At 37.3% G+C, this 25,994-nt stretch overlaps 1 protein-coding gene across 17 annotated transcripts in view; it reads right to left on the bottom strand.

The window, feature by feature from the left end:
* Positions 1 to 6,378: 6,378 nt before the first annotated feature.
* Positions 6,379 to 25,994, bottom strand: part of ADGRL2 (adhesion G protein-coupled receptor L2) — a 309,215-nt gene continuing 289,599 nt past the window's right edge. For 3 of the 17 annotated variants that reach the window (XM_039727087.1, XM_039727092.1, XM_039727094.1), the window contains 6 exons: positions 21,013 to 21,104; positions 18,962 to 19,130; positions 15,123 to 15,251; positions 14,612 to 14,708; positions 11,811 to 11,939; positions 6,379 to 8,456 (listed from right to left, as the gene is read on the bottom strand). In XM_039727087.1, the coding sequence (XP_039583021.1) occupies positions 7,702 to 8,456; positions 11,811 to 11,939; positions 14,612 to 14,708; positions 15,123 to 15,251; positions 18,962 to 19,130; positions 21,013 to 21,104 (1,371 nt within the window). In that variant the 3' untranslated portion in view covers positions 6,379 to 7,701. Of the gene's footprint in view, positions 8,457 to 9,150; positions 9,204 to 9,906; positions 10,998 to 11,501; positions 11,584 to 11,810; positions 11,940 to 14,611; positions 14,709 to 15,122; positions 15,252 to 18,961; positions 19,131 to 19,797; positions 19,825 to 20,111; positions 20,157 to 21,012; positions 21,105 to 25,994 lie in introns of those variants that run through there. The other 14 variants (XM_039727088.1, XM_039727090.1, XM_039727089.1 and 11 more) reach the window with 9 other exon arrangements.

Here is a 25,994-nt window from a genome sequence, read left to right as displayed (position 1 = left end):
AGGCAAATCCTAATCACCTTTCTCTTGCTAGGTGTTTTGACTGTTTCCTTCATTTTCAGTGATTTTTGTGAGTGGTAGAGTTCTGGTCCATTGAACTAAATTGTTTTTTGTTAAACTGCATTTGAAAGCGTTCTTTGAAAATTTCAATACATTGGAATGAAAAATTTCTTAACTGCTTTCTGTAAGCCTATCATGATCTGGCATGGCTTGGTCATATACATGAATCAACAAGTTTGAAGAGTTAGAAATGGCTCTCTCAACTATTTTGTCAAATTACAGATTGACACTACTGAGATTTTTCTGTCTTGCCTTGAAGGGGCAGCACCAAGTGGTGCTGTAAAGGAGCCGAATGAGAAAGGGAAAAATTAATTCTGCACCTCATTTTCTTCATATTGTCCTTTTATTTTCTCCATCTGTCTGTATTCCTTTTCCTCCCCTGCTTTTGAAAAAAGATCCACAATCTTTGTAAAGATTGTCAAATGCAGCTCTTCTGCCAACCTCTAATGTGCTTGGAAACCACCACTTTTTTGTATAAACTTGCATTTGTTTGGGGTTTGTCATGGAGATAGCCCTGTCATCACTTATTTCAGCTATGTCTCCTCAGGATGGATTTTAGCAGTAGCTTCGCACTAAGCCAGTCCTGCCTGAGGGAGGTGGAAGCTGAGAGCCCCGGGCAGCATTTGTAGCCACAGCGTGGCTGTCACTGAGCATGGGCACCGAGGGAAGCCAGAGGCTGTGGACAGCCGGGCAGTGCTGAGGGCTGCCCACAGCCCCAGTCCGGCTCTCTGAGCTCCTCAGCTGCCAGCTGAGTGCGGGTCCCGAGTGTCCCTTGGCTGCAGAGCACCTCACAGAGCCTTGCAGGTCCCCTGGTCAGTGCCACCAACAGGGCACGGCCCTTCTGCAGCCTCACACCGCCTGTCATGGGAGGGACACCAGGCTGGAGCCCATGGTGCTTTTGAGCACAGGTAAGAGTCATGACCCTTTCTCAAAAGGAACAATGAACTTCGCACAGTCAGAGCCTTCAACTTCCATGATAAAAAGGAAAAAAAAAAAAAAAGCAAGCTGGGAGAAGTTTTAGAACCTGTTTTCCAAGCAGAGGGATACACATAAGCTCACAGAGATTTGGAAAGATTGTCAAATGCAGCTCCTGCTGCAGTGATCTAGCTGGAGCAAGGGCAGATCCATGGGTGCTGCAGAGCTCTGGTGGTGGATTTACACCAGAGTTACTCCAGGCTAGTTATTGTCAGGATTTCAGCTTTGGCAGGGGAAGGAAGGAGCTCCTTTGTAACCTAATTCCTGGATTATGGCATTCAGGGTTTGCACTGGTAAGCACAGCAAGGCAGTGACACTGCTCATGGTTCCTGCAATGACAGGGCCGAACATGCACAGTCGCCAGACTTGGGATGGATGATAAAAAGGCTCTACTGACAAAAACATACATGTCTTCCAGATTATAATTAATTCTGGCCCTGAAGTAACATTTGTTGTACCTGGGATTTAAGTGCCTAAATTCCACCAAAGTTTCACTTTGAACAGTGAGGTGCTTTTTGGGTCTGACATCTAGCAGATCCACATTTAAGCACAAACTGCAGAGGAAACATTGCCAAAGGAGACGTAACTGCTTAGAGCAAGAAAATTGTGCCTCTCTAACATACTAAAATTAAGTCAATTGTGCAGCTGTTGAGACTAGAGGGAATGGTTGATGTAATTTATTTGGATTTAAAAAAGGAAAAAAAAATCCATATAAAAATATGCCTACCAAGAAGCCATTAAAGCAAATGCGTATTAAAGAAGTGAGAGCTAAAGTAGTTGTGCATTAGAAACTAAGAGGTAGAGCAGGATTAAATGGTTGATTTTTTTTAGCATGACAAAAGGCTAATGGTCTAGTGCCCCTAGACTGTTCAACTGGTGCTATCTGAAAATGGGGATGAGCATGCTGCTGGGGTGGTGGCACTGTTTGCTGTTAGCACAGAATTACTTCAGTTAATCAGAACTAGGGAAGATTGTGATTGACCTGGGTTAACAAAGTGAATAAATGGGCAGTGTGATAGAGATGAAATGCAATGCTGAGAAATGCAAAGTTGGGCACACATTCAAGAGAATAATTGGAAGTGTTTGTAGGCTTTGCTGGGCTCTAAATTAACCAAAACTATGTAGGTCATTACTGACTATGTCCAGCCTAGTGGAATAGTATGTTTTAAAGGGATCCTATGAAAACAAAAGATAATGTGAGACGATAGGGGGTGGAAGTAGCGCAGAATAGAAGATACAGCTCCCATCCATAAATCAACATGACCCCATAATTTTGTTCTTGCCCCATTTCTTAAAGCATACTGGCAAAAAGTAACCCTGAAGACTGGCAACTAAATAATTAAAGAGGTGGAGGATGCTGAAAACAAGGGTTTGTTTAGCAAGAAATTAAGTAATAGGAAACAGAGGGCAAGTATTTAAAACAATGAATGGTGTTTGGAATACAAGGTAAGAAGCTCCTATTTATACTGCTAGTGCAAAAAAAAAAAAGTGGTATATTTAAAGAGAATTAAAATGAATTCTTTTCATGAGAACCTCATTAACCCTTGGGAATCATTCTGTTCAGCAATCTTGGCCAAATGTTCAGCAGCATTATGTTATTTTAAAACAATTCTAATGCTAGAATAGGACTGGACCAGTTATTCCATTGCTATCTCCAGAGATCCAGCTTCTCCATTAAAAAAGCCCATACAGGTACTAACCTGCTGCCTCCTATTTGGGAACCTGAGCTTTTAAAGTGCACTGATGTTTTTGTGCTCAGCTTTGCTGGCTAAACTTTGAACTGGTTGGCAGTGGAGAGTCTACATTGTGCCAGGGCTCCTACTTCACCATATAAAAGAAGGCGTGCACCCAAGGAAGAAATGGTTCAGTACACAAACTTTGCTGTAGAAAAATTTTCTTTATGGAGCTACCTATTCTGAGGGTAATTTATGCAACTGTGATTTCCCCCATCTGGGATCCCAGAATGATGTCTGCAGCAGCTGGTGCATGATATTGAATGGTCCTTTAAAATCTCCTTGCTGCTGAGTAGAGGCTTGTGTGATTTTCAGTAGCATTTATAACCACTCAGGCTGCACCATGGTGTGATCCCCTGCACATGCCAGGAACTTGGATGGGGAGCGGCTGAGATTAATGATGACATAACACACTAAGAAGAGATATTAATGCTCTTAGGCATGAATTAATGAAATACCATTGAGAATTTATCCTGCATGAATAAAAGGATTTGGAAGTTGTCATTCTAAAAACCACATGAACATTTTACTGAAAAAAACCCCAAACACTGTTGAAATAGACAGGGTCCTAACAAACTCCAGACTTTTGGCAGAGCCAGATGATTGAACTGGAGCCATTAACTGAATGCCTACTAATTTACAAAGTGTTTGTGTAAATGAGAGACACAGATCTCTTGCTTTCAGGGCTGTGACAGTGATAATTTTTTATCTCCAACTCAGTGCAAAACTGTGGTGTCACTGTGGAATAGAGACCTAGCATACCAGTGGCATCCATAAATCTCTGATCCTCATCCCACAGCGCAGCCATACAGCAAGATCCTTGCTTACTGAAATGGTAGTGCTGCTCTTCATAAATGTCAGAGGTGATTGTCACAATTTATTTTTTTAAAAATTAAGGAATGCTTTACTGCGATCTCTCTGGGGTATCTTTGCAGGATTACTGAAAAACTGAAGGATTACTGCTGAATCCTATCTTTTTAATTTCTTCATTGTTCCCTAGAATTAGTGAATCAAAATGTTGTGTGTGTGTATATCTATATATATTTATATGATTGTCTACCTGTAGCTTCTCTTGATTTTGAAAAGCAATTTTATTCAGGGATTAAAAGTTAACACTACTGTATGTTGTTATGTAATCAAATCTGGAAGAGAAGTTTTGTTATTTTTGAGGCAAAGGAAGGATAACACCAGCTACAGTACACAGGGACCGTTTACTCTTTTGTTGCTCTGTTAATGTCTGTTCTGAGTAGTAAAAAAAAATTCTTAAAACTTAGGACATCAAGTATGACACATATTTTATCCATAATTTATGGCAACTTGAAACACCTTTTATTGCCTACATAAGTGAATATATGTAAACTTTATTAGTAACTTCATTTCAAATTTAAAATAAGCAAAGGTGTATTGTAGAATTTACAGAAAAAGGTTAGTTTTAACTAAGAAGTTATTACCAGTGTTGCATTTCTTCATGTTATGGTTCACTTATGTAGAATTGAGATGTATTTTATATTCGACAATGCATAGCACCATTATACAACAGTTCACTAAATGCACATCCCATTCAATCTTTTGTAGGAATTAATATAACTGGACTGAAGTTACAAGGAAGAATTGAACTGAGCCAGTAGGGTTAACACTGATACTAACAGGAAATTACCAGCCACAAGAAAATTACAGCTCTTCTGAAAGACAGTGCCTAAAATAGCAACATATCGTGGGCACCATCATAGGAACTGGTTAACTGATGACCCTGAAGAAACATTTGTTTCCATTAATTCTGCTGCCATTACTTCGCTATTCTTGAAATCTTCCTCTGAATTCTTCTGTCCTTCTGATCCCAAGACAAGATGGCAGGAATGTTAGAAGAGAACATAAATGACAATAAGCTGTCAACTATATAATTATACTGTAACCTACTACACTGAGAAATTACACCAACAGAAATTTGGCAATGTATTGGCTGCCAGCTAAACACAGGACACTCACTAGCTCAACATTAATAAAAAAAAAAAAAACCAACAAAAAAAACAGGCTCACTAAAAAGCAACATCTACATTACAAAGAAGCTAACAAAAGAATTCCCTTATGATACTTAGGTTCAGCTGGTTCATCTTAGGTTCATCAGCTACATTTTCTTGTTTCATGAATACTTGTTACATTTGCAATTGTAATATGTATTTAAGATCACAATGCTACAAACCTTTCTCCAGTATGTAGTTTTGCCACCTTTAGTTAGACACAAAGGAGTAATTGCTCGAAATGGGGTTGAAGATTCTGCAGAAAGTTGATGTTATTAGGTCATATGTACTGTAATTACTTGAGTACCATAATTTTGAAATCCTTAAGAACATGATTTCCTAGGTAGAAGGCAGCAAGTATGCTTTTGCCAGACAGACTAAGGGAATAAATTTTGTTCCAAGGAGTCTGCTGTGTACCCTGAATCAGAACTAAGTCCTGTTTCATAGAGACTTCAGATTTTTAAAGCATCTCTACTAAACAGAAGTAAACCCTTTCTGATTAAATTTTAAATGTTTGTGACTCTACTGCAAACACAGTAGCTTTTAAGCATTAAGGAACTTACTGGCAAGAGTTACCAGTGGCTGATGGTGGAAGATGCTTTTATACTCATGAACAATTGCTGCAATGTCACAGTCCTGAATAGATATATTGAGGTTACCTGAACCCCACAGTTCCATCTCAACCTGGATTTTAGTTTTTTAGAGCTTGAACCTTCTCAAAAGTGGGAAGTCTTGCCCAAAACATTCTTCTGAAACCCAAACTTCTTAAAAATGCATTGACTTATTTTCCAAAAGGACTTTATATATTCCAGTGCATTAGAAGACAATGATACAGCTTTCAAGTGAATTTTTGCTGTTATCATACAGAAAGTCACAGTGGCCACATGTGAAACTGTGGCCTCTGTGATGATGAGGCATTAATTTGAGAGTTATTTGAAAGAACACAGTTTAGGAAGTGGTGACAAATGCAGTCCTTGATGCTATCTTTGAAAGGCCCTGGATGAGAGGAACAAAAGAGGATTGGGAATCAACACAAAAAAGATTTCAGACTTCCAATTTAGCTACTGATTTGTGGATAACATCTTGGGCATCAGCTGCTTTCTGCAGTTCACTAGCTTGACAAAAATAGGGACAGTCATGCTTATTTATCTAACACAAACCAGTGCCATGATGGATGAATTATTTAGCTAGCACTCAGTGCTAGCCAAATGCTGATTATTTGTGTTTTCCCCACTGCAACAATGTATCTTCATCACTAATAATTAGCTGCTAATTACTGTTGCCAAGAACATGAGAGTGGTGTTTACCACCTTATTTTTAATTTTAGTGCAGATGCCTACTTAAAAGTTATGTAAATATATGAATTTACAGTACATTTTCCTAATGACCCTGCTATATCTGGGTTTGATCCTATTCAATTGTGACAAAGGAACAGTAAAGATGACCTCTCTTCTGTGGAGCTATAGACAGTTTCTGTTGGATTCTCGACACTTAAATCCTGAAATGTAAAGATGCCATTCTAGGCAGGACACATCTGGGTCGAAGGACTGCTGATGCCAATTATGCTTTGTACATAATAATGCACATTTTACCTATTTGGAAAAAAATTCACATTTATTTACTGTCAAACAGGTGTTAAACTTTACACTGGGTATTAGTGATGGGCTCATTATTAACAGGTTTACACAAAGGGATGAAAAAAGCAGAATTTTGTTGAAACAATTTACATTTCATTTGATTTTTTATCATAAAATAAATTAATTACTAAATATAGGCAGAAGGAATATGGAAGAGTTATAGTTATGTTTTATTTATTTTTTTTTAAGGACAGGCACCTTTTATTCACGAGAAAGCTTGTGAGAAGTGTCCAGTGTCCCCTTTACCCCTTACCACCCAACCCTGATTAAAGAATGAACAGGGAATTGAGTTACAATCTTTGTTAGCTACACCAAATTTGTGCAAGGCTTGGCATAATTGGCTTCTAAAACAACTTTCTCCCCAATTATGTTCATTTTTTTTGGCAATAAAAATTCAAAACTTAAGAATAAAAACTAACTTGTCAAAGCAGAACACTGTTTACAGTGAAAAAATAAGTGAAAACAGGTAGAAGTTGCATTTTAAACAAACTATTGTACTATGAACAGTGTAAGAAAAACAGCTTATAACATATGTGCAACCAAGAGCTTTTCACAATATTTTCTTCAAACTCTTTAAAATTATTTTTTAATGACAATTATATTTCAGTTGGACACAAATGTATTTATTTTACCCTAGCAATAGAACAAAATATAATTTCTTTAGCCATTTTTTCATGAGAACGGTTCATTGTACAGTTGAGGAAATATATGAAATAAGGCCTGTGGCTTGATTGCTAGTGGTTAGACATGTATTCAATCTTTGCCCTAATGGAAAAGATTTGCAGTGAACTGCAAATTGATGCAGAATATCTCTCCTGCTTTTGCAAGTCTTGTCAGGAACAGTAAGGTACAGTAAATTTGTCCCACAGGATTTTAAAGCCTACGCCTTGTATATAATACAATGTAGGCCTAGGAAAAAAAAAATGGTGCAGCCATATTTACAAATTTAGTTCACAAACTGCTGCAGCAAAATGGCTGGAAAGTGTTTATTTCTCTTTTTTTTTCACAATTTTGTTAAATTCAGCAGCAGAAGATATCGTAAATACCTTGTTGGTATTTCTTTTCTTTGTAACAAATAATTCATTTTAGTATACTCTGTGTATATACAAAGTTTTTGTTTTATAAAAATTCACAGAACTGCGAGGTCCAGTCACCCCTGTTACTGGAGAACCACAGGGTCAACAGAATTGTCTCTTCGAGCAGATATGAGGGAGCCTGCACGGGGCCAGTTAAGTCTTTTTAATACTTGAACACGACCTTTAATATTTCTTTGCTACACTATTAAAGGCTTGTCACTAGTTGCATTTGTCCTTCTCTAACATCTCCTTCCGGAATACATCCTTCTTTGTTAATGGGAATGATATAGCCGTCGCTATTGCCCCTGCTGATTTGATAGTACATCTGAAGCTGATGGCCAGCTCCTAGGTTTGGCATGCTCTTGTAGTAAATGTCCTCATTTTCACTCCTCCTGGAAGGAGAGAGGTCTTCTTCAACGTCGGGGCTGCTCTCTGGATAGGGAGAGTCTCTGAGGTTGGGCATGCTCGTGTAAAGAGAGTCTCTGTTGGGGGACTGGAGGTGGTCGTCAGCCTCGGCTGTCAGCTGTGAGACGTAGCTGTCAGTTCCCTCGGTCTTCACTTTCTTCTGGGGCTGGTACAGAAGGGAGTGAGTCCGCTGAGGGATGAGCGGGGCCTCCAGCTCTTTGTGGTGGAGCTCCAGCCCGGGGGCGTCACTGTGCATCAAAGACGAGGCGTCTGCCACGATGGCGTCATCTTCGCTACTGCTCCCGCCGATCACAGCCTTGGCTGGCAGCGCCCGCTCCAGGTTGTGGTTCTTGCTGCTGCCCCGCAGGTTGTTGTGCACTAACTCTGAAATGATCATTTTCTCAAAAGCTGCATCATTCAGGCTTAGTCCACAGTCTACAACTTGCACGCTGTCGTTATAGTCTCCATTGCGCAGTGAGTAGCTGTTGTTGAAATTACCATTTAGCGGTAGAGTATCCATGGCACTTGTATCCCTGGCATTGTTCAGTGAATGTCCTGAAATGGAAAAGGACAGATCTGGTTATTGCCTGACATGTTTTTATCACCTTTTTTTTTTTTTTTCTTTTTTTTCTTTTTAACAAAATTCTTTAATGTAGTTCAGGACAAAGTTGTACTTGGAAGTAAAACTTGAGAAAAGTTAGGTTACTGAACATTCCCAAATGTAAACATTTGCACACCTTATAGGAAAGATGCATTCTAAAAATAGCAATGTGTGTTTCCTGTGGGGAATAATGGCATTTGAATTTCTTAATTTAGTGTCAATTATGTGACTTTTCCACAAGGAACTGTTCACTCCATGCCCTTGCATATGTAATGCAAAGCAATTCATTTGGAAACATCTATGTTTTGAAGTACATCACCATGATTTAGAAAAAGAAAATTAACAGAATTTGTCCTAAACAACACTAAATTAAAAAGGAATTAGATCACAGACATAACTGAAGGTAAATGTACAACATAAACCCACATAACTGGCAAGCAACTACTTTAACAACATTTCTAACATTTTTTTCCTGTTTTTCTGGTTGCTTTTTTTTTTTTTTTGGAGATGGAGTAAAGAAAAGAATGAAAAAAATGGATAAATACAAAGAATTTATGTTAAACAAGGACAGCCATCTTTCACACTACAGGGACCAGGGCCCACAAGCACCATCCAACAACACGATAGACAGCAGGTGGAATGACTCACTTTGGACAACTCACATCATGTCTGTCTGCTCAGGCTATCTGGCCTAAGAGTAGCTGATATATAAAAGAAAGTAAAATGATTTATTGTAACATGATGAAGAATTACTGAGCTTCTCAGCAACTTAGTCAGAGCAAGGGTTCAGCAAATTAGATTACTAAGCAATAACAGCTTTTCTTTTCCCACTTAATGAAATTTTTTTGCACTAATATTCTGTCTGCCAACAAAGGCCCCAGGCTCCTAAAGGTCAAAGTTTGCCTGCAGTCTGCATCAGTCACAGTGACAGCGCTGAATGAACCAGAATAGTTAATTAAGAGCTAGGCCCACAGTTACCATGGGCATGGAAGTCAAACGCAGAAATGTTAGGAATTTCTGTAAGTATGGGTCACAGAAATTAAACCAAAGAATAAATATTAGTTGTGGAATGGGAAGAGGAAATCAGCCATGGCTGATATTTCATAGTTGTTGAGGGAATGACAGATTGGGTAAGTCTGCTGAAAACATGAAAAGGAGTTTAAGAGGGGGGAAAATGAAGTCTTATGATGATTAAAGTCTTTATGCTTTGGGTTTTGGCTTTTTTTTCCAATAACTTGATAAAGAAAAGGTTTTCCTATAGACACAAAGACATGTAAACTATGACAGCACAGTGCTTCCCAAGCAAAGCAAAAAAAAAAAAAAAAAAAGGAAAAAAAAGAAAAAAAACTTTGCAAGAAATTAAACAGTCTGAACCATGGAAATCAGATGGTTAGAGCATTCCTAGAAAAGCACTTTATCTTCAAATATGTCTGGAAGTAAAGAAAGAATGAAGTGACTTTACTGAAATGAGACTGACCACTGTGAGGCTGCTGCATAATATGCAAGGCTTGGAGGAGTAAAAGGGAAAAGCTTTTTTGAAAAGATTTTACATTTTCTTATTTTGTGGATTTCTTTTTTCATAATTAAAGCTGCAGCTTATCCTAGAAAATTCAATATTCTCTGGAAATATTGTTTTCAATTAAAAAGAGATTGCATTTTCTCATGAAAAGATTTTTGTCTTCAACTTTGGAAAATAGAGTAATCATTTCCAAATAAATTCTCAGCAATTTGCAAGTCATTTTGCATTTGTGTTATTGCTAACTCTTCTCCATGTGTACTGATTTTAACAGTGATGAGGGTTGTTTGAAAGGCCTCTTTAAGCTTTGATTAAACAACTATGTAGTTTTGCAATTTCATGTATGTTCCAAGATTTTTCTTGCAATGGATTTAGCTGTGCAGAACATATGGCATTTATTAAAGTAGACAACACATGGACCACATGCTGGATTCATTTCCCTCATGAAAGTGATTTAATTCTGCAATTTTAATTTTCTTTTCCTCTGCTAAAGAGATATCAAAATACATCTGATAATCCAAAATGAGTTTTCTATGATATACTGCAGAGTTAAGCATGCTAGAATATATTCAAATTGGTTTGATGAGGCAAATTTTGTTGCCCATGATCAGGTAATTAATTTGAAATCTTTCATAGCCTGTAGCAAGATTACTGTAGGAATATAAAAATATAAGTAAATTGTTAAGGATTTCGGCATGACACTGCTTTGGTTTTGAACAGCAAATTATTTCAGCATTGCATAACTTGTGTTACCAATAGGGTTTGCTACAGACCTCATGGTGTTTCCCAAAAAGCAGTTTGCAAGTGCTTTTTGAATGTGGAAACATTTTATTTGCAAATTGTGAACCACTTGCCCGCTGAGTCTACTTCATGACCGCTAGATATGTTTTAATTGTGCCCATTAAAAATCATGCTGAAAAAATTTACATTTGATAGGCAAAGTTAAGTTTTACTCCCATACTTGTCTCTCTGTAGGTTGCTAGAGGAAAGCATAAGGAAAGTAAGAAAACAAGAGAATGAAAATAGAAACTACAGTTCAGTTAAAAAGGAGACTTGAAATAAAAACTGGAAACAAGGTTTTATGAGCTCTTTTTTCAAAGATTTATCATTCTATTTACACTAAAGTGATCTTAGGACTCATTAAACAGTATCTGCAAGATATTTACTGATGAACTGCAACATCGTTAAAAAAAGCAAGTAGATAATGTAACAACAAAATGTTAGGTAAATGATGACACCCTTTATTCCTGCAGAACTAAACTTTTCTAACTGTTCATCTCAAAATTTTCCTACAGGAAAATGATCTCCCATAAAGCTGCACTATACTATAGTTTAGATCTGTTTGATGCTGGATACAATTTTCTACACCGGGGTATCCAAAGGAGTCAAGATGCCTTGCACTGCTTTAGTATCTCATCCATTCCATAAGCAGAATTTTCTCAGCAAGCTTTAGAGTCAACCTTATATTGCATAGACATGATACCTCTAAGTGATATTTATCTTGAAGATGGGCTCTCAGACCATGTGGTGTCAGTCCTTTAATAGTATATTAAGATTTATGCCACCTGTGTTAAAAACATGGATAATTACTGGTAAATACTGTTAGGGCAAAGGCATTACTATAATATAGTGCAGTTTTACAAGCTGACATTGGCAACACTGCATTTCTCAAATTTATTTCAGAAATTCAGACTGTACGGCTGGGGTATTGCAACTTGAGTTTCTATCTAGGGAAAAGAGGGAGTTTGGAGTGAGCCAAGAAAAGCAGTTTATTCAGGAAGTATAAGCACACCTGGTGAGTTAAACACAGGAGCTGAAGGGGCATTACATACAACTGTTTCTGCGAGCAATGTGTTATAGGGGTTGTTAGTGCCGTGTGGTCGAAGAAGAGGGTTTGTTAGTAGGTAATTGCCAGTCATTCCTAAAGCAAAAGAAACAGAAAAAAAATGTCAGTTGCTTAATTTTAGCCTGACAGTTTCAATAAAGAATAATTTTTATTCATCATGAATCATGTAGGATTCTAAAATGTAATTCAGCTGAAAATTTCTGGATGTATTTGAGCTATACACTGGAAATGGGAGCAGGAAAACACAGTTAGATTCCAGTAATTCACAGGTGCTATCCAAATCCCCAAAGTAAACATCTAGTGAAAGTGATATTTACTAATGTATACAAAATCACTGTTACACAAGAGTAGCAATTAAATGTTTAGAGATCAAATACTACATAAAGCTATTAGGACTTTAAAAATGATCATAGGGAGCACTTCTGTCCAGAATTGACAGAACTGAATTTCTCAAACTGAAGGGTATTGAAAAATCTCTTATGACAAGATCAGAGCTGTTACTCACTTTATTAAAAACACACAGATAGTGGAAGGGAATTGCTGTTTTCAAACAGACAGTGGATGACAAATTGCAAGAAGTATATGCAAAAGTATGCATGCTGAGGGGAAAGCAAAATATTTGCTCTAAGAAATCAGAGTATTCACATTTTCTCCTGGGACAGTCATGCTGCAAACGTATCTGCCAGGTTTTAAAAAAGAATTCCTTGAACGACAAATTTCTTTAAACTATCAGCTTACAAACAATGTAAGACAAAGAAAATTACTACACGAACAGACTCTTTTAAACTCTTGTGAACTCAAATTTACATGTTAACGCAACACCATTTAAACACTCTAAGAATAATAAGATAAAAAAACAGCCTTTTTTCAGAAATTATTAAAAAGTCAATTAATCTCTGATTTGTAGCTACTAAAGAAAAGTACTGTGATTTAAAAATTAATTTAAACATTTCAATAAGATTAAAATCAAGTTTCTTTTTTATTACTTTGCAAAGCAGTACATCAGGATCAGTGTATTACAGACCCAAGGACAATTAGAGAGACAGCTCTATGTTTATAGTATATTTTTATTTGGCAAGTGATGATATATATTCCAAATATTAATGTTTTTGTACTCCCAGAGCTACTCAGCAGCAGAAATGAGCAGAAAATTCTAACACTCAGAGAATTATGGTCTAACTATGCTAATTTTATTTGAAGTTTGTATTAGTGATCAACTAAAAAAATTATCATAGTTTTTTCACATTGTAGAGTACTTCTTACTAGAAATAATAACTGAAATATATTTTGCTTGGGTTTTTTTTACATTTTGCATACTATATTTAATCTTACAATAATTATGTGCAATTTATAGTTATCATTTTTTTCAATCCAAATTTCCTTGTCACAAGGAAAAAAAAAGCTTAATTGAAAGCTTGATTTTTATTTTAAAGGAAAAATTACACATCATTAATTATTAAGCTATGCTTATACGTATATACCACTGAGATAGTGACAAAATTATAACTAAACAGAGCTGATAGAATTTTTCTAATCATGGCAGAACATGTCCAGTGACTTGACTGGAACTTGAAACAGAGAGAAGCTGCTGAGACCTCAGTTCAACACTGAATTAACGAACAGTGCAGCACAGTTAAGGCAAACCTCAGGAGTCAGAGATGGCAAATTAGGGTAAATACCAAATTTTATGTGGCTTGTATTTTTGGAATTTTAGTAAGACACTAAAGGAGACATGAAAATATACATTTTCTACCTAGGAGAAGTTATGTAATTTTGAGTTTTGCCAGAAGAACATGCAGGATTCATAAGGGGGGTGGGAGGAGCAGTGAGACACACAGGTCTTAGCCACTTTCTATGTACCAAACAGCAAAAGTAGAATCACGCTTTCTGATACCTTCTGCTTTGCAAACACCACGGTTTTTACTTCCAAAATAAATGTAAATACACGTTCCTGCTGTCACATCCTGAATTTGGATTTTCTGTTTGAAACATTCTGAGTTGAGCAGGAAGTGGTTGCAGTGTGACCAGGGCTACCTGCTCTTCACTAAAGGCTTGGGTGGAAGAACAGGCTTCAAACCTGGCTTGCACAGAGCAGTCCTCCCTCCTCTGCTGGCTCAAACTGCCTCCAAAACACAGCGGGGAGGGGAGACAGGGAGGGACAATCTGTCTTGGTTAACACCCTTCTCTTCTGTCTGGGCATGAAAATGAGGTTACAGATTTCAAAGTCTCTCTGAGATAAGAAGTTTTGAGTTTTGACTTCTCTGTGCGTGAAAATCTGCATTCTATCCCATGTTACAGACATGATGCTCTTTGAAATAGAAAAGATAAATGCTTTACAGACATCTTTTGCATAGAAATGATATCAATTAGATTTCACTGGGAAAATTTCTGCACCTAAAAATCAGTCAAATATGCATTAAAATGTTACTGCACTCATATTTCTATTTCAGATTTAACCTATAAAGGTTAGGAAAGATTTAAAATTATGATCTTGCTTTTAAACTAAATTATTGATGAAACTAATTTAAATACATTGCCATGAATTGAAGAATTCAGCTTCTATAGCAGGGGCCAGTTAAGGGAACATGGTTTTCAAAACTGATGGTGGATAACTTTAAAACTCTGCTTTTAGAGAACACTTGTTCCAGATTTTTTTTTAACATCATTTTCAATTCTTCTGTGTTAAGTGATATAAAATATTTAATAAATTTATGGATTCTAAAACTGAAATGTTCCCAGTGACTGACCTTGATTAAGTGTTGAAGTGCTGTTGATGTCACCTGAGATAAAAGATGATTCCGATTGTTTTCTCACAGTGTCATTCCACATCCTCCTTATCCGACTCTGTTAGCACAAAGCAGTGAGACAAAAGCATAGTAGATTACAAAAAGATTTTTTCCTACTCATGTGCTATTATGTAGAATATTTGTGTTTATTTTAGACTAAAGTAAGGCATTTTTCTAGCACATAACAAAAATTCCTTATTTTTTTTATTAAAACTCTAATTTATTAAACTTTATTTCAATGAAACATGATGGTATAAACCTTCTCATAAATCAATCCCTAATTACAAGAAAAAAATAACATATTTGTATTAGTCCAAAATAACTGTTTAAAAAGAAATAATTCTACAATGCAGTAGTATGTATTTACTAAATGACAATAATGAGAAGACAATTAGTCTTTCTGACTGGAAGACATCTCAGTAGGCTTTTCATAAATAAGGTAATTAAAAGATGCTGTCAAAATCTGTGTTACCTGAGTGCCAGAGGAATAGCGAGCACTGGTTCTGGTGGTTGATGTCTTCACTGAACTGTGGGGACTCTCAGTTGGAAGTCCTCCACAGCAGTAGGAATGTCGGAAGCATTTCCCATATTCCTTACGTACCTGTGGGGGAAAAAAATATTGCTTAGCACACAAAATAGTTTTAAATAGCTGCTGGCAAAAACACATGAACCTTGCATTGAAACTACTCACTTTTCAAGCACATAGATAATTCTTGTCTGTTGAATTGCTGGCTGTTAGCAACCCACATATTTCTCTCTATTCAGTGGCAGTATTAGCAGCTACCCAGGAGTTTTGAACCAATTATTTCCAAGGTATACACACACTTCTAAGAGATGTCCCTGAATAATCATTACTGACTTAGTTATAAGATTGTTTTTATTTCATTTTCATAATGTAGATTAATATAGTTCAATTTACCTGAATTGAATGCTGGATGAAAATAGTGTTTTTTATAAGAGCTTTTGGTGCAGAAAGCACAGCAAGCCTGTCTTCCCATCCTAGCAGGCAAGAAGGGCTTGAGCACTGCTCAGTACTACCCCTCATGCAATGACTTCCAATAAAGAGTGCCAAATTTCCAATGCCTGTAAAGGAATTTTCTTACTCTCTGTAACTCATCCAGCTGCTACTTCAGATGGCCACACCTGCCCTGGCACTGAACCGAGCTCACAAACAGCACTGCCCCACTCCAGGCACAGCCCCAGCTATGCTGCTGGTGCCATTTGCCAGTGTTCCAGAGTCACTTTTTTGAACCATAAAGGCTGGGAATGAAGCACCTTTCACTTTTAGGACCAAAACATAAAATTCTAATTCCTCTCTTTGTTGAATATAGCAATTTGAATATACCCACGTTTATGATTGTTTTAGGCTGTTTGTTTTTGGTTTTTTTCCAACAGAGCAGCAAAACTAATTAATGACTTCAGTATTTGTGCTACATTTATTCACTTTCTGTTTCCAGTGACCTAGTGGAAACTTAAGTTTTGTTATGAGTGGTAACAATTGCCATAAAGTAATCAGGATCATTTTACAGAGCAGTTAATTCTCTTATATTCCATGACTGCTTCACTGACTATTATTTTTGGATAACAGAAGAGTGTGTGCATATCTTGGCAGCAAGGCTGCATCAGTGAAAGGACACAATGGATAGAATTTGTATAGATGTGTAAGTCTAAACTCATAAATCTTCTATCAGATTACATGGGAATGTCTCTTCTTAAATGTCTTCTCTTAAGTGTCTGTTCTACATCAATGAGACTCATGAGTTTCTGTGAAAAGAGGGATTTCAGCTAATCTGGAAATTTTGCCTGATCTATGATTATATAAGACAGAAAGTTATGTGTATGCAAAAAGGGGAGAGGAAAAAATGCAAAAAATTAATAGTGTGGATTTACATATGTAATGTGCTGTTTTATACAGGAGTTTCACTCACAGAATACATACTTGTGCTGTTTCTGTAAATCACAAGATGAAGAAAAGTTGAATAATTTGTACTTTAACTTCAAGCTAGGCACAATAGTTCAGCTTTTTATAAAAGTATATGGTACATATTTAAAGTCAACCCCTACCTATATCAGCACAAAAGACATGTAAAAAATGAAAACAGAAATGAAACAACCTAGAATTATAATTTTTTAACCCTGGAAAACAAAGATGTATCTACATCATCACTAGGTGGTATAACACCTAAGAAAAAACACTCCTGAACACTAATGGATACTAAATGCTCTAAGCCACTACAGAGTAGAGACAATAGCAATCAAAATTGTATTTTTACCCAAATACCACCCTCCAGGGCTGGTTTTGCCTAATGCCTGTATTGCAGTGAATGTACATTATCTGTCAGGACTGCGCATTCCACTGTCATTATTCCTAAATTATAGCTTGTTGGAAACTGATGGAAGCAACAGCACTATCATCTCGTCAGAACTGGAAACATAATAGTTTTCACTTCCACAATTCTATTTCTCTGTTCAATTTAGTGACCAAGTAGTAATAACAGAATAAAAAGACTACATTAGCTATGCAGACAGAGCACAGGACAATATCCAGTCAAAGGCAGTGACACTTAAAAATCTTAAATGGCAGCTTTAACATTCTTTCAGGTATAAATCTTATTGCTCTAGGTTATGTTTTTTCACACTTGACTGGTATTTTAATATTGCCTTTTGCTGACTCCACTGTATATAAAAACAATGCACAGCTGTAAAAAGAAATAAAAAAGGAATCTGGTTTCTGATTTTTAAGTCCAATACAAATTGCAAAAAGGGAAACATATGAAACCCTAACCTAGAAATTGTTTGCATTTTGGGGATGTTTGCATTTTCTTCCCAACCTTCTTCTCTTAGGCTCAATCTTCTAAGTGTGCTTTTGTTCTCTCCAAATGAGTGGAGTGGAATATTCATCTGGGTAAAATTCTGTCTACCAGGTCTTTTCCTAAAACACCTCTGAATGCCATTGTCTGCACTAAATTTAAGAGATGCTGGTCATGTTAGAGCTGGTACTGTTGAGAAAATGAGCATAGGATTTTTGTATTTAAACAACACTTCATCCAATGGTCTCAAACCATCTTATAAATATCAGTTAATTATGTCTCCGGTGAGCTAATTATAATGGGAGTTAATAATTGCTAGGTCTCCAGCCTAAAACTGGTAAAAATATTTAGAATCTAAATATTGCAAATAGGATATTTCCAAATGTAGGACACACTGCATTTCATGTCAAGTTTGTTTGGGTGGGATTTTTTGACGTTCACCCTTCCTCTCAACTCTTGTTACTTTCATTTGTCCTGCCTTCTAACAAAGGCTTTCAGAATTTTTAATGCACTCTTCATTAAAACACCACTAAGGCATACTTGGAAGCAATCCCCACCCTCTGGGGAAGAGAAAGGGTGCAGGGAACCTAAAAAAGGGTCCCAGAGAGCGGTGCCCTTCACTTTCCTTCTCTCCTAATTGTTCCTCTCTCCCCTTCAAGATTTCTCTCTGTCTCCCTCTGTCTCTCTTTGTCTCTCTCTCCTTCCAGGTCCTTCTGGACCCTTCTGCTTTCATCCAGCGAAAGGGAGCAGAACTAGTTTAGCTCATCCCACTTGTGAGGGAGGCTCCAGTGAAGAGCACAAAGCTATTGGGAGTTCTGGGGGAGGCAAACACTTGGAAAAAAACATTAATGCTGGCATCTTTTCCATCTTCAGAAAACTACTCCAGTTAGCAGCTGTCTAGCATTAATGACTACTTTTTTCTAAGGTGTGTCAGAGTTCGTAATGAAATTAACTTTTTATATCCCACTTAAATTTGTAATGAATGAGCACATATAGTACAGTCCCTGCCTATCACCCATAGCTTTATGTAGCAGCTTAATGGGATCTCAGGAAAGGTTCTCTGCCTTGATCTAAGAAAAGGAGAGCATCTCCTGGCTGATATGGGCTGATATCATAACTGATCCTCTGTTTGCAGCACTGCAGCAAAGGCAGGACTTGTTTCATATGGACATAAAAGATTTTTGGCTGTAAGTGCAGGTTAATATGTACCATACTGCCAGTGTTAAACTTTTAAATTTTCTTCACAAAACCTTTAAACTTTTCAAGCCCAGCTTGGAAATGCTGCATCCATGTTAAATCTGGCTGGGTCACAGAGCAGTTAGTTACACGACTCCCACTAGCACATACAGCAGGAGCTGCATTGGAATTCTAGTCCCCTCCTCAAACTATTTCAAAATGCTCCAGTTCTTCAAATTGTTAATTTTATCTCTATTTTCTTAAGAATTATGTGTGGCATTTCTAAGGAGTTAGGGAACATTTATTTATGGTTTTGGTAACTTACTTTCTTTTGAAGGGCACAATGAAAGATGAAAATAAACATTCCTTGGAAAGCATTAAATACTGTGAAGAGATATGTCATCACAACGGTCCCTTCATTTATAAACAGCAGACCAAATGACCATGTTAGGCCAAGGAGACACAGGAGAGCAAATGCACCCAGGACCCAGGATCTGTAAAAGAAAATTAATTTTAGTAACATTACATACGAGAATGTACTTCGCCAAATCCAATATTAACATTTCAGTTCCTGCAGTTGACTTTTACTATTTTCACATTCAAATGTAAAAATTCCTTGGGTTTAACCTTTTATCTATTAAAGAAAGAACAATTCCATTCAGTACTCTTAGACTCCAATAAAAACAGCAAGAATAGATGTAACCTTTGTCTTTCTCAAGAACAGCATAGGATGTCAAAACTATTTTGAAATGCAGAAGTATAGCACAAGCCTCAGCTAGTCCATTGCTTTATCTGCTTTTAGAGAAGAGATTGATAAATCTGGCTTAGCCACTAATCACACCATAGATTTTAAGCAGTGGTGCTGCCATATGACACCAAATAATGTAACACAAATGCACAAAGGTTAAACAGCAGATTAAAAGCCTAGAGCCCAAATCATTAATGCTTCGATAAACTCAGCTAAACTGAAGCTAGAGGATGTAACTTCCGCATGAAGAAACCCTGCTGAAATGCGACAAAAATATGGATATTGCTTTACAGAACAATCTAAAAAAGATTCCATCATGAATAGGTTAAGGAAAAGGAATTGTAGCGAACAGCACAGAATGAAAGGGAAAGGGAATTTAGTCAGTGAATTCCACATCTAACTAATGATCTTACTTGATAAATGGCTTATTATCTTCATAGCTAGAAAGCATTATAAGCAGAAAAGAGAAACAAAATTATTAGACAGAATTTAAACAGAAATTAATAAGAGCATTTTTAATTGTCTATAAAAATTAGTCAAAATTAGGAAATTCAAAATGCAGAGGCAAGCAATTTAAAAGTATAAAGGCATGTAATAGTTTAAAAGTCTTTAGCAAATCAGGTATCTCAAAAATAGTTAATTAAAATTAAGGGAAATCCACAATATGACCGAGTTTGTAAAGTTAAAAATCATGCTAGAAGTTTGTTAATGTAGGGTTCTATCTTACCCAGGTAAGTCCGTATTATAGTAGCCATCACAAACACGGTAATTACTGGTGTGGATGAGAAGACAGAAAGAGGAAAAGGAAGAAAAGAGAGAGATGCTAAAGATTAGCTCTCTCTCTCATCATGCAACATGCAATGAAGCTGATACTGACCTATCTAGAACATCTAGTTCACAATGTTATCCTTACTGAAAGTCTCCCTTTGCCATTTCCACCGTTCAAAGCAGATCTGTAAGACCCTTTCACATCCAACCCTCAGTGTTAGAAAGTGGCACCATCCCTTCAGTGGTGGTAACAAAAACCTTGAATACAACGTAAGGCTAAACAGAATACAGTAAAAAGCTATCTAAAGAAGTGAAAGCTGCCAAAGCCTGGTTAGTTATCAAAAACTTATATTACTCTGGAAAAGGGATACTACAGGAGAACACCATGATAAAGTAAACATTTGTTAAATTAGCATGAAAACAGCAGATAATCTTCAAGTTAACAATAATAATAGAGTCAATTCTCTTGGGAGAACAGGATTACGAGTAGAAACTGCTCAGAATCCCTAAATCAAAAAGTCATTTAACAAAACAAACTTAATATAATAACATCAGCCATGCAAACAGGAACATCATTTTTGAACTGCATTTTAAATGCAAATGAAATTACTGCAGTGCTGTGGCATTTCCGTGAAACAGTTTCTTGGCACTAGTTCCAGCCTGAAATTATCTAATTTTGACCGGCGTTTGTGACACTACAGCAACAATGTGACGAAAGCAGGATTGGCTCTGTTTGCTTCTAATTGACATCTGCAGTTGCTGGGAGACAATGGCATGTGCTCCTAATGGAGAGTAGCTTTCAATCAGTTCAGCAATCAGAAAATAATCATAGTTCTCATACTTGAACACAAAGCACTTACTTAATGTTTTCCAACCTGCTAGAGTCTGGTTTCAAAGTGTTTGAGTGCTTCACCATTTTGCACAATGTGATCACCAGGAAGATAAGATTCAGCTGTCAAAACAGATAAGAATGAAATTAAACTACTTCAAGTAAATAGGTTGAATAATGATGATGTTACAGGCTAAACAAAAACCCTGTAGTTTGTTTCCAAGTAAGCAGTGAAAATTGGTAACTGTATCAGATGGTCTGCAAATTGTGATTGCAAATAAGAATGAGAAGATAAAAATATTAGAAGTCCTTGTTTCACTTAATTTCCAGAATGCACCACATCATCATGAACCACCATATTTAACTCATGTCCAACACTTCCTATTGTCAGTTTAGCTCTGTCCTTCAGCATGTTTTGCTCATCACCTTCTCCCCTTTACCTGTCACCCTTGGCCCTGTTCCCCATATCACTCTCTGAGGACAATGGTCACTGCTTTACTGGGCTATACTAGTTGTCTTTTTATCACCCCATCCTGATTTTGAAATGTTTTTCACCTCTGCTGGTTTCTCCTTTATTTTTTTTTTATTCCTTTTTGTTCTCACAATCCTACTGGGGTCTTGAAAAGACCTTAAATGTAACTGGGAAAAAAAAAGAAAAAGAGAGGAAAAGAAGAAAAAGAAACACAAAGATGTAGCAAATGCATCAAACTTAACAGTGCCATAGACATATGCTGGTGGTGCACCCTCCTGCTGCCCTCTTTGCCTTTGTAGTCTGGATTCTGTCGAAGCGAGACTCTGTGTGCACTTGAAGGACTGTGGCATCTTATTCTTGTTGTGTCATTCATACAGGTAACACCAGGGAAGATACTGAAGGAAATTTTTTATCATTCTCTTATTGAGAAACAGAATCACAGATATCAAAGTTACTGGGTGCCTTTCTCCTATCGATTTCGAAGCCTGTGAAAAGCACAGGCAAGCCAAATACAAGGATGCCTGCAGAACACAGGCTAAAAATTGGTATCCTATTAATTTCAGCAATTAGTTTGTGCTGTCCTATATCACACAGAAAAGTTGGACAAAACTGTATCTTTGAAACCAGTAAGAGCCATGTCCTTTCAGCAAGAAGGCACACATCCTTGTCTACTACTACAATGGTGCACACAAAGTGGCTGGACCAAAAGCTAAGAGAAGATGGAAGAATATGCTTGGACATCTTTATAGTACATACATTAGACAGAGAACTCCATCCTCACAATCTTCCATACATATACATATACATATATATATATATACATATATATATCTGCAACTGGTTACTGGTGGAGCATAATTATACCCAGTCTCTCAGTTTGGGAAGCCTTTTGTTTGAGACAGCTTCAAAATCTTCATTCTTTTTGTAACACTGGGGATACCAGTTCATGCTAGATGTGTTCCTGCAGCTGTGCCTCAATGGTCAGAAATGTCACTGAAATCCTAGTAAAGAGTTGGTCTTAATCTTGAAAAGATTAGTATTTTGAAGTAATCAGAGTCTGTTAATAAGAACATGAATTATAGAAATAATTCCTACTGCTACAGGCAATCACGTTATTGCTCCTGTTGCTGTCTTAAAATCAGGATGGACAGCATGAACTACAATGCAGTTCTCAACCCCAGAAAAGTGTCTGGCAACTTTTCATCTTATCATGCAAAGTCCAACATTTTTACAATTGCATGTTGAGATTAATAGAAAAAGGTGTTTGTGATACAAATAACAAAAGTAATCTTTTATGATTGATTTCTGTTTGTGTTTCAAGAACTGGCTTAAAACACTTAATATTTAGGCTGATGCATGTACATGGTATAGGTGATGCATATTTCCATTGCTGCAAAATGTAATAGAAGTGTCAATAATTCATGATCTTGGTGATTATCTTTTATGATTCTTATAGGAAATTACTAACCACATGAGAAAAAACCCTTTTGTTACATCATTGTGATCTCTTCCTCTTATCTAGGTTTCCACTGTAAAGTGTAACTTCACTGGATGAGAAAACAAGCTGCTTCTTCCCTGGCCTTTGCACCAGACAGGAGAAGGGCTCTGCAACTGACCTGACCCTCAGCTCCATGTCTTTGCACACAGATTTCATTTTCCTCTATTTGAAAAAGTTTCTTGCACAGTTTGGTAGCTGACATAACATGAACTTCAGCCTGCCTGAAAAATGCAACCTCAATTTGCTTTTTGTGAAAACAAACAGATTAAGAGCTAAGACACATGCCTTGTGTCAATCCTAACATGTACATCAACTTTGTCTGCAGCCTATGCATCCGGGAGTGCACAATCCAGTTCAGAACAATATTTACAGCACAGCTGGAAGCTAATCCCTGCCTAAGTAGCTACCCTAGAGTATCCTGTATTGTACTGACATCATCATTCTTGGATCAAAACCTCATAGATATGGCTTAGCTCATAAATGACTGCCTTATGAAACAAGAGGGTTTTATTGTCTGATTCTTTGTGCAACTGAAGTGCTGGTTTGCCACATGACAAATAAAAACTTGTATTCACACACTGAGGTTCCTTTGGTGATGTGGGCAGGCATGGCCTTACCCCACAGCTTGAGCCAGGCTCCATTGTGTTGAACAGGTTTTATGTAGGTGCTCAGCTCTGTCTGGGTGTATGCCCTTACTGCTCCAGGGAACAACTGCACAAAGCAGTTTCTTAAGTGACATTTTAATTGTAATTTATGTACAGACCCACAAAACCAGCCTACAGAAATAATAATGCCATATCACAGCAGCTGAGAAAGTACTTCTAAGTAAAAAGGAAAAATACTGTACTTTGGAGACAAAGTAACTATGACAACTGAGCATATGATACTTGTTTCTCCATCACTGTGAAATGTTGCATAGTTTTCAGTTTCAGCAGTCAAAAGACCATGGTTTGCCACTTGTTCAAACATGCTGGCATCTCTTTTACACATCATTATAAAAAACCCTATTTTGCTTGCTTACAGATACTGTAACCAAACCTTTCTATAGATTTGCTTTTGACTCCCTAATTGTTTTTCATCTAGAAATTGACTGTTTTGGAGGAATTCACAAGTTAAAGACTTTTGGGCATCTTGCCTTTTTTTTTTTCCTTTTTTCTTATGAAAGACACTAAGCAGGGAGGGAAGGGAACTTGCTGGAAAAGAATTGCTTTTATAAGGAATAGCTGAATTAATTTTCTTTGTGAGAAATATGTAGGGGGGGGGAGAAGAAAACACAGTTAGGACTTTTGTTTTCAAGCAAAAGCTTTTCCAGCTCTGAGCAACATGGTCTGGCCCAGAGCTGAGGCTATTTTGAGAAGAAGGCTTGACCACAGATGTCCTGGAGCTCCTTTCAACCTGAATTGCTTCTGTGAGGACTGAACTGTTACTGATCTAAGCAAATGAATTTGTAGATGTTTTCCAAGCTTGACAGATGGTCTGAGTAGGACACCTTTCTTTAAGAAAATGTTCACCACAAGCATGCAGTACTCTGAGGTCATACAAAGGCCCACATGAATGGAAAGAGAGACTTTTGAGAGCAATCTTCTAAGAGAAAAAATGGGCCTCTGACAATGGTGGTGTTCTCATCACTTCATGTAACATAAATGGTCAGTGACTGGCTGGACCTCATCCTGACAGCTGGGCTGCATCCATCCCAGATGAGCCAAAATCTGCAGCTGAACAGTACCCCTCTACTTTAATGCTAATAAAAAGTATAAATTGTTCACACACACAGATGCACAATGAAATGGGGCATCTTAGTAATTTTTGCTTAGACAGCTCTTGGTAGACTAATACATGGGCTCTGCCTGCAAGCTGGGAGAAGCAAACTGCAAGTTTTGGCTAAATTAAACCAACACCACTCATTCCTTGGACATGAATGAATACAGACCTACACAGCAGTCAAAGTGCTCAGGCTTTTCTGACCACAGATTACAGAAGTGCACTGTTTGTTTTATAGCCATGAACCTGTTCAATGGACTCACGTCTGCCTTGAGCTTAGCAGCTTAAAATTCATTCCACACAGCCTGCAGTGCTGACATGGATACGATAAGACAGAAGAACAGAAACACCACTCTGAAGTAACCTAGCTGAACTGCACATGTTCTGACCCTTTTTGAACTCCCCGGAGCTTTTGTTACCTGGCAAATGCAGCTCTAAAACTGCTCTTGTATCTCCAGATCTTTGCTCTCAGCCATGCAGAAGCCGATTTCTCCCTGGGACTGGCAGTGAGAGAGGTGCTCTCTGAAGGCTTCTAAATGAGTGTGCACACTGAACTCTTACTGAACTGAATTAATTATTAAAGATGCAGATGGAGCTGTCCAAATGATAAGAACAGCTCCTGACGTATCATGATCCAAGCTTTCATTAAACCATTTCAGGCATACTAATGGTTTCCCACCGCTCATTACTTACATGCTCTTTTCTCATAGATATAATAACCCTGGTGCCCAAAGGCATGACAGGCTATAGAAATAGTGAAGTTAAAAGTTCCTCAGAAGATGTACTGAGGAGCTTCATGCTTCCCCCTCATACTTCCCATTCTCATTTTGTGCAAAAATGGGTACTGACGCAAATAAAAATGTTTATAGATTCAGAGAAAAAAACTGTAAATTAAAAGAGAGGAGAATACTGTCAAAAAAGAATTTATGTGCAATACTATTAAAGTGAGAAACATAGAAGTCATTTGAGCCACATGTTAAAAAGTTTACCAGGGCAACATTCTCACATGCTGCTGACACTAAGTAAGCTACACTACAAATATAGCTCTTTGGTTACAATGCACATGACATATTATTTTTCAGCCACTACACTTCTCACACTTCTTCCTCTGGTTTCTCTTGCTTTTTCAGCTGGGACGATTAGAGGGCAAAGCAATTGCTAGAGAAGAATTACTCCTAGGAACTGTGCTGTGATTGCTACCTGCTGTTTCATATTTTTCAAGTTGGGAATACTGCTCCCAAAAGCCTTTTGCGTCTCAGTCTAAATGATTTGCTGGAGGATA

This window comes from Passer montanus, unplaced genomic scaffold (genome assembly GCF_014805655.1).
Source record: "Passer montanus isolate IOZ18808 unplaced genomic scaffold, ASM1480565v1 scaffold60, whole genome shotgun sequence".
NCBI classification, from domain to species: Eukaryota; Metazoa; Chordata; class Aves; order Passeriformes; family Passeridae; genus Passer; species Passer montanus.
Note: the sequence above shows the minus strand (reverse complement) of the source record. Positions and strands in the feature narration are given on the sequence as shown.